Source organism: Leopardus geoffroyi, chromosome X, assembly GCF_018350155.1.
Source record: "Leopardus geoffroyi isolate Oge1 chromosome X, O.geoffroyi_Oge1_pat1.0, whole genome shotgun sequence".
Taxonomy (NCBI): domain Eukaryota; kingdom Metazoa; phylum Chordata; class Mammalia; order Carnivora; family Felidae; genus Leopardus; species Leopardus geoffroyi.
Genome location: NC_059343.1, coordinates 64418937 through 64438434, shown reverse-complemented (window position 1 = coordinate 64438434; position 19498 = coordinate 64418937). Strand labels below are relative to the sequence as shown.

The 19498-nt window shown below is 39.8% G+C and overlaps 1 protein-coding gene across 1 annotated transcript; it reads left to right on the top strand.

Annotated features, from left to right (window-relative positions):
* The first annotated feature begins 16727 nt into the window (after nt 1-16727).
* Nucleotides 16728-18283, top strand: RTL3 (retrotransposon Gag like 3). The gene is given in 7 exon segments (XM_045471162.1): nt 16728-16852; nt 16993-17134; nt 17191-17383; nt 17419-17490; nt 17493-17780; nt 17783-18152; nt 18154-18283. Coding segments are annotated over 7 exon segments (1320 nt in total).
* Nucleotides 18284-19498: the final 1215 nt, after the last annotated feature.

Here is a 19498-nt window from a genome sequence, read left to right as displayed (position 1 = left end):
TTTTAGTTACCTAAAGTAGGCCTACTTTATTTGGGCCTCTTTTTCATACCTTCATGATAATGTATGTGATAAGTCTGTTAAAAATGGAAAGTGTCGGGGCGCCTGGGTGGCGCAGTCGGTTGAGCGTCCGACTTCAGCCAGGTCACGATCTCGCGGTCCGGGAGTTCGAGCCCCGCGTCGGGCTCTGGGCTGATGGCTCAGAGCCTGGAGCCTGTTTCCGATTCTGTGCCCCCTCTCTCTCTGCCCCTCCCCCGTTCATGCTCTGTCTTTCTCTGTCCCAAAAATAAATAAACGTTGAAAAAAAAATTTAAAAAAAAAATGGAAAGTGTCTACATATTTTCATTTTCCCCCATTAATCTTTTATATACATATAACAAAACTTTTCATTTAAATTGTTTGTATTTAGGAAGCATTTTCTATCCATTCTTGATTATAAGCAACAGCCTTTCAAAATGTTGTTTAACTTTTCTTGCTTTTATAATGAACATATGGCTTTGCTTAGGAAAAACTGAAATTTCGCTTTAACTATGTCTTGAATGTGTACAGAGCATGTCTATTATCTGACAAGGTAAGTAATTTCTGCAACCTATAGCCATTTGTTTTTCTATGTACAGATTTTCCAGCCACTGCTTTCCAGTTTTTAGTGATGGTTTCTTTTTTGTGAACAAATAAATTATCCCTAGTTTAAGCAAGCATTCTGTCTATTGACATAGAAATGAGGTGAGAAAGTAGCTTTGTCACTTCATAGATTATTCCAGCACAGTTAAGGAGTCTGGCTAGCATTTCCCAACACCTGTGTTACAAATGACAAACCAACACCCTTTGGGGGGAATGAATCCACAACCCTTCAATGTACAACTAGAAGTATAAGCAGGCTAATTCTGTCATGTAATTCTTTTGGGTATTTGCTGGGAATCCCACTGTTAAGCAAAAACACAGACATACACACACATGATTACATTACTAGGGAGATTTATGATTAGCAGTACTTCAGTTCTCATCTAAGTCTCTAATTCCCTCACCTCAGTGATAAGTCTTCAATGTAATGAAAAGTAAATTTTTCTCATGAAAACATCAGGGACCTCTGATCATAATGAGATTCATCTAAGATTCATTAAAAACTTTCACAAGCACAGGACCTCTGATAGATTACTGAGTCTTGTAATCAAGAATACTTGGGGTAGGGGCGCCTGGGTGGCGCAGTCGGTTAAGCGTCTGGCTTCAGCCAGGTCACGATCTCGCGGTCCGTGAGTTCGAGCCCCGCGTCAGGCTCTGGGCTGATGGCTCAGAGCCTGGAGCCTGTTTCCGATTCTGTGTCTCCCTCTCTCTCTGCCCCTCCCCCGTTCATGCTCTGTCTCTCTCTGTCCCAAAAATAAATAAACGTTGAAAAAAAAATTAAAAAAAAAAAAAGAATACTTGGGGTAAAAGATTCCATTAACCACCTACACTATTGCCTTTATAAAAAAAAATTCTCCCCCAAATTAATTGGAAGACTGGTTTGGTTTCTGATAAAACGATAATATTATACATAACTCTGATTCAACTGCTTAGTCAAATTGATAATCCATGACAGAAATAGGACAAATGCACTCAGGATTTACACACAAATGCTATAAGAGACTGACCCAAGAACTCCCTCTGGAAAATAACTGAAAAGGAGAAAGTCTCCAATGGTATCCCACTATCCTAGGGATTAGCAAATAGTAACAATGCTAGATAAATCAAGTAAGCAGAGATAAATCACGTGTTCACTTCATCAAGTGAACATATGAAAAAGGAAAAATTCACTTTCTAAAGTTCTTGGAATTCAGGAAAAAGAAAGCATGAAAATAAGTGAGGAGCTTGAAATTTCTGAAAAGAAAAAGGATAAAAGAAATAGTAATGTGACTGGTATTTGGCAGTGAAAGAAGAGAGCAGAATATGGGGGTATTCACAGTTCCTTCTAAGGGACTTCTAAAATACAATCTTCTTTTCCTTAATTCTTACTTTTGTCTAGTGCCTACATAAGCAAGTGAAAATGTACGGTTGAAACATAATAAAAGTAATTGCTATCACTAATATGTATTTTTGACAAGCACTGTTCTAAGAATTTTTAAAATATATTTCCTAAATTAATTCTCAAAACAGCCCTACTACGAGGTAGGAATTATTATTATCATGTATGTTTTACAGATGAGGAAACTCAGATATAGAGATGATCAGTAATTTGCCCAAAGTCACACAGCAAATAGTGAAACCAAGAATCCAGTCCAGGCAGTCTTACTGCAGAGTTTCTCCTCCATGCTCATCAATCCTGCACTTTCTGAAAGGGACACACTGAGAAAGTCATACAAAGCTTAACAAGTTGGAACTAAAAATCAGAAAGAAGATTGAACACAAATGGAAATTATAGAGAACCCATCAGTTGGAAGCAGTCTTTTTTTGTACAGAGATTAAGCAAACTTCTATTGCCTACAGGGAAAAAAAAACACTTCTCAAACAGAAATTGTATCATTAGCAAATTATTCTTTTGACTTAAAACTTGAACCTTTAAGAAAATATAAATTTATCCTAGAAGAGATAGTACAGCAAGACTTAGCCCTTAGTTACATCTCAATTCACGTCTATTTATTAGATTCTTTACAAAACCTCTTGATAGTGGAACAAGATAATGTGGAGAGTATGAGATCACTGTACGCCTGAAAGTAAAGGCTGAAGTGAGCTCCAACTGTGCTGTTTTTACATGTTGGCCAAGGGCCCACCTTGGAAAAAGTGAAAAGATATAATCTGGTACATTATAGATGAGCTGTGAACATAAATCTTTGGTAAAGCAGAAAGTTTTGGCAAAGAATAAAATAATATGAAGCTAATGAGAGATTTTGACAGAGATTCAGACATAATGCTAGGTCAATTGTCTTTAAAGAAGGAGGTACGAAGTCTCACTTATAGCTACCCCAAAACACAAGAGGAAAGGAAATAAATCCATAGCTATAAAAAGAGAGGGAAGTGATGGCAAGGCATGTAATCAGACTGCAAGTGTTATGGGCAAATGCTTTCTACATTATTCTATCCTTTGTCTTTTTCGTAGCAAAAGAAAATTTAGATCTGCATGTGAAAAAAAGAGAAAAATCAAGGTTAACTGCCCTGTCATTTGCTTGTTGCCCCAAATCCAGAGCTGCAATTTTGCAGGAAGGATACCTTACCTTCATTTGTATCAACCTCTTTAGTTTAGCACATGAATAGCTACCACAGTTGGAAGACATTAGTGTTATCCAAGTCAACAATTTTCCATAAGCCAGAGAGAAAAGAATTTTCAGTGTTTGTTGTGACACATGAAAATTGGAGTCTTAAATCCTGCTTAGAATTAAAGCGACCTAAGATGAAAGAAAATGGGAAGGAAAAAAAAATGTTGACATGTTACAACAAAGGCAATTACTGCTGGACCATTGGAAACAAACCAAGCAAAGAACCAATTCAGATTCATAGATAGCTTTCTGTAAAGGGTCGTTGAAAGGCTAATAGTTTTAAAATTAGACCTAAAAGTTTGGTTTTGTTTGAAGAGTATACATGTCATTAGATCTTTCACTTCATTATTGCCTGCTGTCCTGCTTGCATACATCACCAAAACAATTACTTTATCCAGGACAAGCCCTCTGCTAGATTGTGGAAGTCAGCAAAATTTTATGTATGCACTTCTGAGTTTACCTTTCTAGGTTCCTTTTCTCCTTTTTCACTATCCCCCAGTTTTCCTTGCTTTAACCCCACACAAACTATGGTTGAAACTTGTTCCTGTGAACCACTATACGTTAAGTGTTTTTTCATTCAATATTTAGTCAACAGTGCCTTTAAGAAGAAAGAGTCTAGTGCTTCAGATAGGGAAATAATCCAGACCTGAGTTTTACCCTTCAGGAGTTTCTAGTCAATGATAATTACATTTCTTTGTCTCTATAATCTGGCATTCTGGTATGGTTTTATAGTTTCATTCAAATCACTGTAAAAAAGGGAAATCTAACAAGTAAAATTAAATGTTCTATTCTTTGCACATCTCATTATAGATGGAACATCAGAAAGGTAAAATTAAACATTTCTATTTTATGCTTTTTTAGGATTTGTTCAATGTTTGCTGAAGTATTATTACAGAAAGAATGTGGAATGATGATTAATTGTATTCTGCAACTTGGAAAAATCACTTCAGAGAAGCACAGCTCTGATCAGAACAGGTTGGGGGATTTTAAACACTTTTCCCCTTCAATAGGAAATGGTAAAATAAAACTTAAGATTCATTGGTTCATTAATAATTCAGAAAGAATTTATTGAACATATATTGTGTGTCAGGTGTGGAGTTAAACTGAGTTTCAAACAAGGACACAAAGCAAGCTGCATGTTTCGGTTTTTTGGCAATGCTTCATTATGTCTTTATTGAAGGAACAGCAAAGTACTTCTGTCTCAGCACTCATCTTTGTACCCTCCCTGTTACATTTCCTTATTCTTCCTGAAGATATACTGATTCATGATTATTTTATTTACTGAAAGATTAAACATGTCACCTTATTAGTATCAAAGACTTAGTAATAATAACAAAAACAGCTCACATTTATTGAGAATTTGACATGTGCCAGGCACTGTGGTAAGTGCTCTATGTGCATTTATTTCATTTAAACTTATAAAAATCCTGTAAGGATGGCTCTGTTTTTACCCTATTCGTCAGATGAAGACACTAAGTCACAGAATAGATAAGCAAGTGGCTGAGCCAGGATTTGAACCTAGACTATCTAGCTCCAGAGTCCCCACTTGTAATTGCTACACTACACTGTGCTTCAAAATATAAAAAGTAATTATACCGGAGTTTAAAAGAATGGGGTAAAACTCATCAACTTCCTTCCCACAGCCTATATTAGCACAGCAGCTTGAATACTATAGTTGTTAATTAAATGTCTGTTGAGTGAATAAACAGGATGAATTCAGATAACATGTAAATTTCTCAGTGGCTGTTATCCTTCTCTAAATCATATGAATCCTGTATCACTCACAATGTCATACACATAGTAGGAACTTAATATGTCTTGAAAGTGTTGAAAATTTCTTAAGTTCCTGTACCCAAATGAGAACTTGCACAGAGTAGAAAAGCATATTGGCTAATCTGTAAAGCTTCTATGAAAGCCACCTTCATGCAGAGTCAACATTACACAAGGGTAAGGGGCTCAAAACAAATCTAGAAGTAGAATCCTCACCCTGATACTCTCCCTATCTCCCAATCTGATAAAACTTAACAATAATAATGATAATAATATCAGCAAATATAATTCTAGCAGCTACCACAAATTCAATATCTTCTGTTTTTCCAGTACTTAACATTCCTTATCTTGTTTAATACTTATTACAACCCTATGAGGCAAGTATTTTTATTTCCAATTTATAGATAAAGAAAATCAGTTTCAGAGAGGTTAAAATGATTTACTAAGGGTCACACAGCTAGTAACTGGCAGAGCTTGGATTCAAACCAAAAACTTATAAAAGCTGTGCCCTTTCTACTACATCTATTATGTCACTTGACAGACTCACAAGGCTCTCATTTCTGTGCTCCAGCCCACTACTCAAATATAATTTCTGAAGACAGAGCAATATTTTTTTTTAATTTTCCTAATTTGGAGAGAGTGTGGTTGTACTGTACTTAATAACTCAAATGCTGGACTCAGACAGACTTGTGTTTGAATAACAGCTCCAGCACTAATAAGATATATGTCCTTAGACAATTTTTCTACCCTCTCTAAGTCTCAATTTCCTCATCTGTTAAAGGGGAGAAAAACTCTACTTTATAGGGCTATTATGAGGAAAAATGAGACAAACCATATAAAAGGCCTCAGACATAATAAATACTGAGAAAAGGGTATTTATTTATCTTTGCTATCTTAAAAATAGCCCTGCTTATGTGTCATAATTATGCTATGTGTTGATAACCTGTCAACATTTTCCTGACAGAAAGGAGATGAAAGGATTCTGGTAACTATCAATTCTTATAAGCCAGTTCTTATAAGCCAGTGACAAAAGAAAACATAATCAGTTCTGCTGAATGGGAAAATAGAAACACTGTTGATATAAGGCTTCTCCAGAAGGCAGGGAGAACACAGACCACTATTTAATCAGCCCCCATTCTATGGTTAGTAAAACAGGATTGCCAGTCCTTCAGTCTAGACTCAAAATTACACCCAGCCCCAGTACATAAGAGAGGGTTTGCTTCAGGAGTGCTTGGGGTTTTCTCTACAACAATTTAAATTTGAATTAAGACAGGGCTTCTGACTCCTCCAAAAACAAATTCAGGGTTTTTTTTTTTTGTTTTTTTTTTTTTTGTTTTTTTTTTTTTTTAGTGAAGGGGAAATAAAAACATTTCCTTTGAATAAGAAGTCTATTTTCTTAGGATTCAACAATGTATGGTGAATCTGCAGTTGCCTTGCAAAACCAAAGTACATGGTAAAAGCACAAATTGAACCATGGTGCCAAAAGAGCCTCTGTTCACAGACCTTAATTTGCCTGTAGCATAGGTGCACACAAGAAATTGGATTACTGTTTACACTCATCCCATGTTGTCCCAAGTCCCAAATCAAGACATATTTTAAATACTGGCATTATTCAATGTAAAATTACCTGACCAGAGTTATTTCTAGGAAGAAATTGTAAAATCTATGTACATGATCTAAGTCTAAACTTGACTAAATGGGACACATTTGAGTTCCAAGAACTGCTTACCCTGTCTAGGAAACTGCAACTTCAACCACATTATTTCCCCTTTTGGAGCACTGGACTGTACTGTACACATTGAGGGGTTGTATTAGATAATCTCCAGGGGTTCTTTGCGCTCCAAAAATTTCTATTCTAATGTATTAGAGAGTTACATTCTGTGAAGTGTCTGCACAAGCTGTAAGGCATGTGGTGTTTAAGAGAGTAACAAATAGCCTTCATCCTTTACAATGTTCCTTGGTATTTTGTGCTGGTAAAACCTGTTTCCTTAGTTAACTATATTGACATGGAAAAAGGCCACAAGGCCCAAAGTTTCAATATTTTCACAGCAACCTTTCATTTTGCCCGATACAATTACTTAATAAACTCACAGTTGCATGAATAATTTAAATAATCATTTGTTTATCATTTGTACATTGTCAATAATACTAATTGAAAGTGAAGAAATGACTGTGGATGAGATTTATTTTAAACAAGGCACATAGACTATCATTAGAATGGTAGAGGTCATACTCAAAAATATAGTCATTGTTCCTACCTTTAATTATGATTCAAGTTTTCAGAAGTAACTCCTTGATTTTCTCTGTGTGCAAAATACTCTCATTGCTTTAAACAAGTAAGTTCTTTTCTTCCAAGGGTTGATGAAATTTTAAAAATCACTCTTGCCCATACACGTGGGGACAAATGGTGAAATTATTGCCAAAATAGCAGCTTATGTATTTAAAACCCTATGATATTCCAGACTTTAGCCTCTACTAGAAGGCTGTAATTATCAAGACAGTATGATATTGGCACAAAAACAGACACACAGAAAATTGAATAGAAGAGAGAACCCAGAATTTGACCCACAAATGTATGGCCAACTAATCTTTGACAAAGAAGGAAAGACTATCCAATGGAAAAAAAAATAGTCTCTTTAGCAAATAGTGCTGGGAGAACTGGACAGCAACATGCAAAAAATAAAACTGGACCACTTTATTATACCATACACAAAAATAAATTCAAAATGGATCAAAGACCTGAATGTGAGACAAGAAACCATAAAACCCTACAGAAGGAAATAGGCAACAACTTCTGTGACCTTAGCCACAGCAATTTCTTGCTCAATACATCTCCAAAGGCAAGGGAAATAAAAGCAAAAATGAACTAATTCGACCTCATCAAGATAAAAAGCTTCTGCACTGCAAAGGAAATAATCAACAAAACTAAAAGGCAACTGATGGAATGGGAGAAGATATTTGCAAATGACATAATCAGATAAAAGGTTAGTACCCAAAATCTACAAGGAACTTACTAAACTCAACACCTGAAAAACAAATAATCCAGTGAGGAAATGGGCAGAAGACATCCAGATGGCCAACAGACAAATGAAAAGATGCTCAAAATCAATCATAATCAGGGAAATACAAATCAAAACCACGTTGAGATATCACCTCACACCAGTCAGAGTGGCTAAAATTAACAACTCAGGAAACAACAGATGTTGGTGAGGATGTGGTGAAATGGGAACTCTCTTGCACTGTTGGTGCGAATGCAAACTGGTGAAGCTGCTCTGGAAAACAGGGTGGAGGTTCCTCAAAAAATTAAAAATAGAAGTAGCCTACGACCCAGCAATAGCACTGCTAGGAATTTATCCACAAGCTACAGGATTGCTGATTGATAGGCTATAGCAGTGCTTTCAACAAGCCAAATTATGGAAAGAGCCTAAATGTCCATCAACGGATCAATGGATAAAGAAGGTGTGGTTTATATATACAATGGAATACTACTTGGCAATGAGAAAGAATGAAATATGGCCATTTGCAACCACGTGGATGGAACTGGAGGGCATTATGCTAAGTGAAATAAGTCAGTCAGAGAAAGACAGATATATGTTTTCACTCATACGCGGAACTTGAGAAACTTAACAGAAGACCGTGGGGGAAGAGAAGGGGGAAAAATAGTTACAAACAGAAAGGGAGGGAGGCAAACCATAAGAGACTCTTTTTTTAAGGGTGTTATGTATTACTTTTAATGATGAGAATAAAAAACATGTAGCTGCTCATACAACAGCAGGGTGTCTTCTCACCTGCACGGAGAGCATGGCCACGGTTACATGCAGTAAAAGAACTTTCATTCCAGAGACCTAAAAAGAATCATTGCTTTTCTTTTTTTTTTTTTTTTTCTTTTGCAGCTCTGAACACTTTTCTTTTTTTTTTTTCAATATATGAAATTTATTGTCAAATTGGTTTCCATACAACACCCAGTGCTCATCCCAAAAGGTGCCCTCCTCAATACCCATCACCCACCCTCCGCTCCCTCCCACCCCCATCAACCCTCAGTTTGTTCTCAGTTTTGAAGAGTCTCTTATGCTTTGGCTCTCTTCCACTCTAACCTCTTTTTTTTTTTCCTTCCCCTCCCCCATGGGTTTCTGTTAAGTTTCTCAGGATCCACATAAGAGTGAAACCATATGGTATCTGTCTTTCTCTGCATGGCTTATTTCACTTAGCATCACACTCTCCAGTTCCATCCACGTTGCTACAAAAGGCCATATTTCATTCTTTCTCATTGCCACGGAGTACTCCATTGTGTATATAAACCAAAATTTCTTTATCCATTCATCAGTTGATGGACATTTAGGCTCTTTCCACAATTTGGCTATTGTTGAGAGTGCTGCTATAAACATTGAGGTACAAGTGCCCCTATGCATCAGTACTCCTGTATCCCTTGGGTAAATTCCTAGCAGTGCTATTGCTGGGTTATAGGGTAGGTCTATTTTTAATTTTCTGAGGAACCTCCACACTGCTTTCCAGAGAGGCTGCACCAATTTGCATTCCCACCAACAGTGCAAGAGGGTTCCCGTTTCTCCACATCCTCTCCAGCATCTATAGTCTCCTGATTTGTTCATTTTGGCCACTCTGACTGGCGTGAGGTGATATCTGAGTGTGGTTTTGATTTGTATTTCCCTGATAAGGAGCGACGCTGAACATCTTTTCATGTGCCTGTTGGCCATCCGGATGTCTTCTTTAGAGAAGTGTCTATTCATGTTTTCTGCCCATTTCTTCGCTGAGTTGTTTTTCAGGTGTGGAGTTTGGTGAGCTCTTTATAGATTTTGGACACTAGCCCTTTGTCTGATATGTCATTTGCAAATATCTTTTCCCATTCCGTTGGTTGCCTTTTAGTTTTGTTGGGTGTTTCCTTTGCTGTGAAGAAGCTTTTTATCTTAATAAGGTCCCAGTAATTCATTTTTGCTTTTAATTAACTTGCCTTTGGGGATGTGTCGAGTAAGAGATTGCTACGGCTGAGGTCAGAGAGGTCTTTTCCTGCTTTCTCCTCTAGGGTTTGGATGGTTTCCTGTCTCACATTCAGGTCCTTTATCCATTTGAGTTTATTTTTCTGAATGGTGTGACAAAGTGGTCTAGTTTCAACCTTCTGCATGTTGCTGTCCAGTTCTCCCAGCACCATTTGTTAAAGAGGCTGTCTTTTTTCCATTGGATGTTCCTTCCTGCTTTGTCAAAGATTAGTTGGCCATACGTTTGTGGGTCTAGTTCTGGGGTTTCTATTCTATTCCATTGGTCTATGTGTCTGTGTTTGTGCCAATACCATGCTGTCTTGATGATTACAGCTTTGTAGTAGAGGCTAAAGTCTGGGATTGTGATGCCTCCTGCTTTGGTCTTCTTCTTCAATATTACTTTGGCTACTTGGGGCCTTTTGTGGTTCCATATGAATTTTAGGATTGCTTGTTCTAGTTTCGAGAAGAATGCTGGTGCAATTTTGATTGGGATTGCATTGAATGTGTAGATAGCTTTGGGTAGTATTGACATTTTGACAATATTTATTCTTCCAATCCATGAGCAGGGAATGTCTTTCCATTTCTTTATATCTTCTTCAACTACCTTCATAAGCTTTCTACAGTTTTCAGCATACAGATCTTTTACATCTTTGGTTAGATTTATTCCCAGGTATTTTACGCTTCTGGGTGCAATTGCGAATGGGATCAGTTTCTTTATTTGTCTTTCTGTTGCGTCATTGTTAGTGTATAAGAATGCAACTGATTTCTGTACATTGATTTGTATCCTGCAACTTTGCTGAATTCATGTATAAGTTCTAGCAGACTTTTGGTGGAGTCTATCGGATTTTCCATGTATAATATCATATTATCTGCAAAAAGCGAAAGCTTGACTTCATCTTTGCCAGTTTTGATACCTTTGATTTCCTTTTGTTGTCTGGTTGCTGACGCTAGAACTTCCAACACTATGTTAAACAACAGCGGTGAGAGTGGGCATCCCTGTCGTGTTCCTGATCTCAGGGAAAAAACTTTCAGTTTTTCCCCATTGAGGATGATGTTAGCTGTGGGCTTTTTAGAAATGGCTTTGATGATGTTTAAGTATGTTCCTTCAAATCGACTTTCTCAAGGGTTTTTATTAAGAAAGGTGCTGGATTTTGTCACAGGCCTTTTCTGCATCAATTGACAGGATCATATGGTTCTTCTCTTTTCTTTTATTAATGTGATGTATCACGTTGATTGATTTGCGAATGTTGAACCAGCCCTGCATCCGAGGACTGAATCCCGTTGATCATGGTGAATAATTCTTTTTATATGCTGTTGAATTCGATTTGCTAGTATCTTATTGAGAATTTTTGCATCCATATTCATCAGGGATATTGGCCTGTAGTTCTCTTTTTTTCCTGGGTCTCTGTCTGGTTTGGGAATGAAAGTAATACTGGCTTCATAGAATAAGTCTGGAAGTTTTCCTTCCCTTTCTATTTCTTGGAATAGCTTGAGAAGGATAGGTATTTTCTCTGCTTTAAACATCTGGTAGAACTCTCCTGGGAAGCCGTCTGGTCCTGGACTCTTATTTGTTGGGAGAGTTTTGATAACCGATTCAATTTCTTCGCTGGTTATGGGTCTGTTCAAGCTTTCTATTTCCTCCTGATTGAGTTTTGGAAGAGTGTGATTGTTTAGGAATTTGTCCATTTCTTCCAGGTTGTCCAATTTGATGGCATATAATTTTTCATAGTATTCCCTGATCATTGTTTGTATCTCTGAGGGATTGGTTGTAATCATTCCATTTTCATTCATGATTTTATCTATTTGGGTCATCCCCCTTTTCTTTTTGAGAAGCCTGGCTAGAGGTTTGTCAATTTTGTTTATTTTTTCAAAGAACCAACTCTTGGTTTCGTTGATCTGCTCTACAGTTTTTTAGATTCTATATTGTTTATTTCTGCTCTGATCTTTATTATTTCTCTTCTTCTGCTGGGTTTAGGCTTCCTTTGCTGTTCTGTTTCTATTTCCTTTAGGTGTGCTGTTAGATTTTGTATTTGGGATTTGTCTTGTTTCTTGAGATAGGCCTGGATTGCAATGTATTTTCCTCTCAGGACTGCCTTCGCTGCGTCCCAAAGCGTTTGGATTGTTGTCTTTTCATTTTCGTTTGTTTTCATATATTTTTTAATTTCTTCTCTGATTGCCTGATTGACCCACTCATTCTTTAGTAGGGTGTTCTTTAACCTCCATGCTTTTGGAGGTTTTCCAGACTTTTTCCTGTGGTTGATTTCACGCTTCATAGCATTGTGGTCTGAAAGTATGCATGGTATAATTTCAATTCTGGTAAACTTATGGAGGGCTGTTTTGTGACCCAGTATATGATCTATCTCGGAGAATGTTCCATGTGCACTTGAGAAGAAAGTATATTCTGTTGCTTTGGGATGCAGAGTTCTAAATATATCTGTCAAGTCCATCTGATCCAATGTGTCATTCAGGGCCCTTGTTTCTTTATTGACCATGTGTCTAGATGATCTATCCTTTTCTGTAAGTGGAGTGTTAAAGTCCCCTGCAGTTACCACATTCTTATCAATAAGGTTGCTTATGTTTGTGAGTAATTGTTTTATATATTTGGGGGCTACGGTATTTGGCACATAGACATTTATAATTGTTAGCTCTTCCTGATGGATAGACCCTGTAATTATTATATAATGCTCTTCTTCATCTCTTGTTACAGCCTTTAATTTAAAGTCTAGTTTGTCTGATATAAGTATGGCTACTCCAGCTCTCTTTTGACTTGAAGTAGCTTGTTAAATAATTCTCCATCCCCTCACTTTCAATCTGAAGGTGTCCTCAGGTCTAAAATGAGTTTCTTGTAGACAGCAAATAGATGGGTCTTGTTTTTTTATCCGTTCTGATACCCCATGTCTTTTGTTTGGCACATTTAGTCCATTTACATTCAGTGTTATTATAGAAAGATATGGGTTTACAGTCATTGTGATGTCTGTATGATTTATGCTTGTAATGATGTCTCTGGTACTTTGTCTCACAGGATCCCCCTTAAGACCTCTTGTATGGCTGGTTTAGTGGTGACAAATTCCTTCAGTTTTTGTTTGTTTGGGAAGACCTTTATCTCTCCTTCTATTCTAAATGACAGACTTGCTGAATAAAGGATTCTCGGCTGCATATTTTTTCTGTTCCTCATATTGAAGATTTCATGCCATTCCTTTCTGGCCTACCAAGTTTCAGTAGACAGATCCGTCAGGAGTCTTATCAGTCTCCGTTTATATGTTAGAGCATGTTTATCCCTAGCTGCTTTCAGAATTTTCTCTTTATCCTTGTATTTTGCCAGTTTCACTATGATATGTCATGCAGAAGATTGATTCAAGTCACGTCTGAAGGGAGTTCTCTGTGCCTCTTGGATTTCAATGCCTTTTTCCTTCCCCAGTTCAGGGAAGTTCTCAGCTATTATTTCTTCAAGTACCCCTTCAGCACCTTTCCCTCTCTCTTCCTCCTCTGGGATACCAATTATGCGTATATTATTTCTTTTTAGTGTATCACTTAGTTCTCTAATTTTCCCTTCCTACTCCTGGATTTTTTTGTCTCTCTTTTTTTCAGCTTCCTCTTTTTCCATAACTTTATCTTCTAATTCACCTATTCTCTCCTCTGCCTCTTTAATCCGAGCCGTGGACGTTTCCATTTTATTTTGCATCTCGTTTAAAGAGCTTTTCAGCTCCTCGTGACTGTTTCTTAGTCCCTTGATCTCTGTAGCAAGAGATTCTCTGCTGTCCTCTATACTGTTTTCAAGGCCAGCGATTAATTTTATGACTATTATTCTAAATTCACTTTCTGTTATATTATTTAAATCCTTTTTGATCTGTTCATTGGCTGTTGTTATTTCTTGGAGATTCTTTTAAGGGGAATTCTTCCGTTTGGTCATTTTGGATAGTCCCTGGAGTGGTACTGACCTGCAGGGCACTTCCCCTGTGCTGTGGTGTATAACTGGAGTTGGTGGGCGGAGTCGCAGTCAGACCTGATGTCTGCCCCCAGCCCACCGATGGGGCCACAGTCAGACTGGTGTGTGCCTTCTCTTCCCCTCTCCTAGGGGCAGGATTCACTGTGGGGTGGCGTGGCCCATCTGGGCTACTTGCACACCGCCAGGCTTGTGGTGCTGGGGATCTGGCGTATTAGCTGGGGTGGGTAGGCAAGGTGAACGGGGGCAAGAGGGGCAGGCTTAGCTCACTTCTCCTTAGGTGATCCACTTCAGGAGGGGCCCTGTGGCAGCGGGAGGGAGTCAGACCCGCTGCTAGAGGGTTGGCTCCACAGAAACACAGCGTTGGGTGTTTGCTCGGAGCAAGCAAGTTCCCTGGCAGGAACCGGTTCCCTTTGGGATTTTGGCGGGGAGATGGGCGAGGGAGATGGCGCTGGCTAGCGTCTTTGTTCCCAGCCAAACTGAGCTCTGTCATCCCGGGGCTCAGCAACTCTCCCTCCCTTTGTCCTCCAGCCTTCCCGCTTTCTGAGCAGAGCTGTTCACTTATGACCTCCCAGATGCTAAGTCCTGCTTGCTGTCGGAACACACTCCGTCCGGCCCCTCCACTTTTGCCAGCCAGACTCGGGGCTCTGCTTGGCCGGCGGGCTGCCCCTCTGCCCCGGCTCCCTCCCGCCAGTCCGTGCAGCGCCCACCGCCTCTCTGCCCTTCCTACTCTCTTGTGGGCCTCTCGTCTGCGCTTGGCTCCAGAGACTCCATTCTGCTAGTCTTCTGGTGGTTTTCTGGGTTAGTCAGGCAGGTGTAGGTGGAATCCAAGTGATCAGCAGGTTGCGCGGTGAGCCCGGCATCCTCCTAAGCCGCCATCTTTGGAACCGACCATTTTAAAAGGAGAGTTGGGAACATGACTGATTAGATGTGTGATTTGAAGTTGGCAAAGTCAATCCCCAACCCTACTCTTTACTAGGGCAAAAATATCTCTCCCATTGCCCAACCTAAAATGGTCACGTGGCCCAGATTCAGGATGTGATTATAATTTGTCGTGAGAAAAGAAGGTCACTTCTCAAGAGGCCTGGGGTACCTGGGGTTTGCTTGGTGCACCTGAGTGGCTCAGGAAAGAATGAGAACCCTGGGCCAAGACATTCAGAATAAGTCCAGGATCTGCAAGACTGCAACAAGTACAACAAAGTTGGCCTCATCCACAATCTTACCCTATTATTCCTTGCCTAGATCTATTCATGGTAAAGATCCCAAGAAAACATGTCAGGAAGGGATCCTAGGGACTGAGTAGGTGGGATGTGGAAGGGGCTGAGGGACTGTAGGCTGCACTCTAAGAATTAAACAAATGGCCTAGTATGGATGGATTAAGGGGAGGTTCCATGAGACAGACATAAAAAATAATGTCCCAAACCACTGTGGTCATTCAGAAATGTTCACAACTTTTTACAGGGGCTGTGGTATTATTCCCAATTTCCTAGTCAAATATTTATTAAATTAACCAAGGACAGAGTATATCAGGCTACCGCACATCAGTGCAGCATCTCATATTCCCTGTGTTCCTAAACTGTGAGGTACTGTGAAAAACAAACAAGCAAACAAACAAACAAACAAACACAAAAAAACCTCTTCCACACTCTAAATAGCTAGGTTACAGAGGGAAGTTGGAATGTGTTCTGGTAGTGGGTGTATTTGGTTTAGTTCAGTGTGTGCAGGAAAGGCAAGCCTCCACAGCCATTTAAACTTTTTCTTCCTCAACGATGGGTACACAGATAGCCGAGCTCCTGGACTAAGTTTGAGGCATTTTATAAATAATATGCATGTGTCTGCTAAGCGCATATATATATTTAGTCAACTTTTGCTTATTTTCTCCTGAGGCTGGTCTTGTGCGGTTACTTATGTGGTATGATTTCTGAGGTGTCAGAAAGAGTTTCTACCTCAGTCACCCAAAAATATCTCTTGGGTTGGCCCACCACAGAACCTAAAATCTCCACATCTTCCAACATTTGATTTAATCACCAAAAGCAACTGTTAAAAAACAAATATTATATTGGGATATTAAGCAGATATAATAAAGACTGTGTAAAACAGAAAAGATTATGGTGAAATTGATTCTAATGTTAAGTTTTAAAAGAAGAAGGCCAGGGGTGCCTGCGTGGCTCAGTTAGTTGAGTTTCTGTCTTCAGCTCAGGTCATGATCTCACAGTTGGTGAGTTCGAGCCCTGCATCAAGCTCTGTACTGAAAGCTGAGAGCCTGGAACCTTCTTTGGACTCTGTATCTCCCTCTCTCTCTGCCCCTCCCCTTCTCTCTCTCTCTTTCTCTCTTTCTCAAAAATAAATGAACTTTAAACAAATTTTTAAAAATTAAAAACTAAAAGAAGAATGCAAATTGGCATACACAGTCTGGATCAGATATTGTACTTAAAATGTCATGGGGTCAGAACCAGCATATATGACTCACCTCATGAATATGAACCTGTAGTAACAGAAACCCAACATTGTTAGGCAGGTTTTGTTCTGATTTATTTTGTTCCTACTCATGAGTGCCTTCCACAGTTTCTCATCTTCAGATTCCACTCTCTTTACAGTGTATTTCACACCTTCTTTGCTGACCACCGGAGGCTCCAGGTGACCTGGAAATCAACCATGCTGGGGCCCAAATCCCTACCGTCTGGAAAATTCACAGAGCCTGACATCTTTTAGAAAGGATCTTTTTCTAAAAGGAGCTGTTAGAAGAACTACCCAATTTTCCCTTGGTAACAAACTGCCAAACCAAGCCCATTTCCACAGATGGTGGAGGACTTAGCAGCCTCCTGTATTGCTTTGAAGTTCAAGAATGAAATTCTGAAGGCCCAAGTGCAGTGGCCAATGGAACAAAATGTTGTCCTATAGGCTCAGATCCCAGAGCTCCAGAAGCCCTGAACAACCTAGGAGGTTCAACCACTCCAGAATCCTTCAGAGACCCAGGATCCTAGGAACCCCCAGAACCCCTGGATCTCCCAACAGTCTGAGAGCACCAAGAATTCCCAGGAGTTGAGGATCCCTCATATCTCAGAGAGCCCCAGAAGCTCCCAGCCTGGGAACCCCTAGCTTCCCAGGAGCATCAGAAAATACCAGTGGTACAGGAGACAAAGAAGACTTTGGAACCCTCAGCAGCCCCAGAGTCCCTGGAGCTTCCAGGAACTCATGAGTCCCAGGCACCTTCAGTGGTCTATGAGCTCTCAGCAGCCTGAAATTCCAAAATCTCCTACAGGTCAAAAAGCTCCAGAAGCATCCAATGGCCCAGGAGGCCTACAAAGCCCTAGAAGTTAAGAAGGCCCAGGAGCTCCCAGATACCCGGGATGTCCCAGTGGCCCAGAAGGCCCAGAATTCAGAGCACCAAGACCTTCCAAGTTCCAGGAGCCCCAGGAGGTACCAGGAAACCACAACGCACCTGGAACCCCTAAGCTTCCAACTCTCCAGGAGTTACTGGAACCTAGAGTGCTCCATGAGCCCCTGGATCCTTTAGATGCCCAAGAATTCCTAGAGCCCTCCGCACTCCAGGAGTCCCTAAAGTGTCTATAGCTGCTTTGATATCAGCAGGTTCAGAATTCCCACAGTCACCCAGTGAGCTAGAGGCTGAAGCTTTCTCCCTAGAATACTGTTTAGCCTTCAGTGGAGTTGTCCAGAAGCTTTCTGAGTTCCTGGTTCAATTGAATAGTTACATGAGAGTCAGTTACATGTAACCTACTGAAGCATCTGTGATGAGCTTTGTTGGCAAGTGCTTCTCAGATGAGGCAGGGATGTGATTTCAGCCCTTACTAGATATACAAAGCCCCCTGCTGGAGCAATTTGAAAATTTCATACAGTGCTCCAGGATACTTTTGACAATCCAGAAAACACGGAATATGTCAGTCACTGCATCCATCAGCTCTGCCAAAGGGAGGATCCTGCACATCAGTATGTGATCCACTTCAATCTCATTGCTCAAGAGCTAAACTGGAATTAAAGCACTCTCTGCATACAATTTCAGGAAGGGCTTGACAGTTCTATACCAGATGAACTGTCTCACACAAGCCCAGCCACTGTCCTATCTAATCTGATCACTCAATGCCTAGAAGATAAGCTAAGCTGTAAGCCTGATCCAAATCCACAAGGAGCAAGGCACTCTGAGTAGAGACCTGGGCCTGAAAGCTCACTAGCTTAAAACCAACCTGTGCAACCTTCAAGCAATTGCACACCTCAGTGAAGCTGAACAGGCCCACTGCTGTGAAGCCCACTTGTGCCTCTGCTGTGGTCATCCTTGTCATGTTGCCAGAGATTGTCCTGTCAAGCTTCATCATGCACAGCAGGCAGGAAACATTTGAGGCCCAGCAGTAAGGGGGAACTCCAGTGGGCCAATCTACAAATATGCATCCCCCTCACTTCCAATATCCATGTCTCATACCCTACGGCTTACTGTTGAAATCCTACTGGGAAGATGACAGTTCTTTGAGCAAGCAATGGTAGATTCAGGCTGCTACAAAAACAGCATTGACCATTTTGTGGTTCTTAGAGAGAAGCTGCCCATCTGCAATAATATCTTCCTTCTGATGCTTGAAATGGTAAATTATTAATGGACCCATAACCAAGGAAACACCAACTATGGAAGTTAAAATTGCAAACCATGTTGAAGAGCTCCAGTTTGCCATTATTCATGTGCCATGGTACCCTCTGATTCTTGGAATTCACTGGCTTGAAACACATGATCCAAACACTGAGTGGAGTGCATTGTGTCCTTTCCATCCCATTATTGTCACCACAATTGCTTCAGACACAGGTGGCATAGATGTCATGATGAAATAAGTGCTGAATAGATCTTGTGTCCTAGTGACTGCTCCTAATGACCTGTCTTCTGATACCTCAGTTGTCGTCAGCATTTGCTGCTCTCAGAATCTTCCACTGAATCTCTAAGAATGAAATAAGGTACTTGTACAATGACACTGCCTCTCTGATCATGCAATGATCTCACATCAGGCAATAAACCTGATGACTTTGAGCTGTGTTTTTTTTTTCACCAACTCTGCATGCCCCCACCTTGACCCCTGTGTTAATGTGGGGCTGTTTTAATTATAATTGATGTTAACAATATGCATGAAAATAAATATTAGAAACTAACATTGAAAAAGTGTAATTGTTAGCCTGACTTGACTTTTTATCAAGATTTTCTTTAGCACAACAATTGCAACATTTTCTCAATGAAGAAAATAAAATTACAAGTGATATTTTTTAAAAACACAATAAACATTGACAATTTCTAATGCTGTTTGAATTATTTCATGGCTTAGCTGAGGGAAGAGGAAAGGGACAAGTAAATTGGGAGACGGGGATTGGAAAAGGCTTAACGTTTGGGTGAGGTTCTGAATATTCCAGGAATAGTCAGATCAGTGGGTGATGGGGTAGGGGGCAATGGAGAGAGTAGGGGAATAGTTGTGGTAAATGGAAATTGGTTAAGGTATGGAGGGTTTAGGGGAAAGGTAGAGGGAAGTTGAGAAGAGGGTTTAGGGAAGATTGGGAGGAAAAGTTGGAAAGGTTTCAGTTGA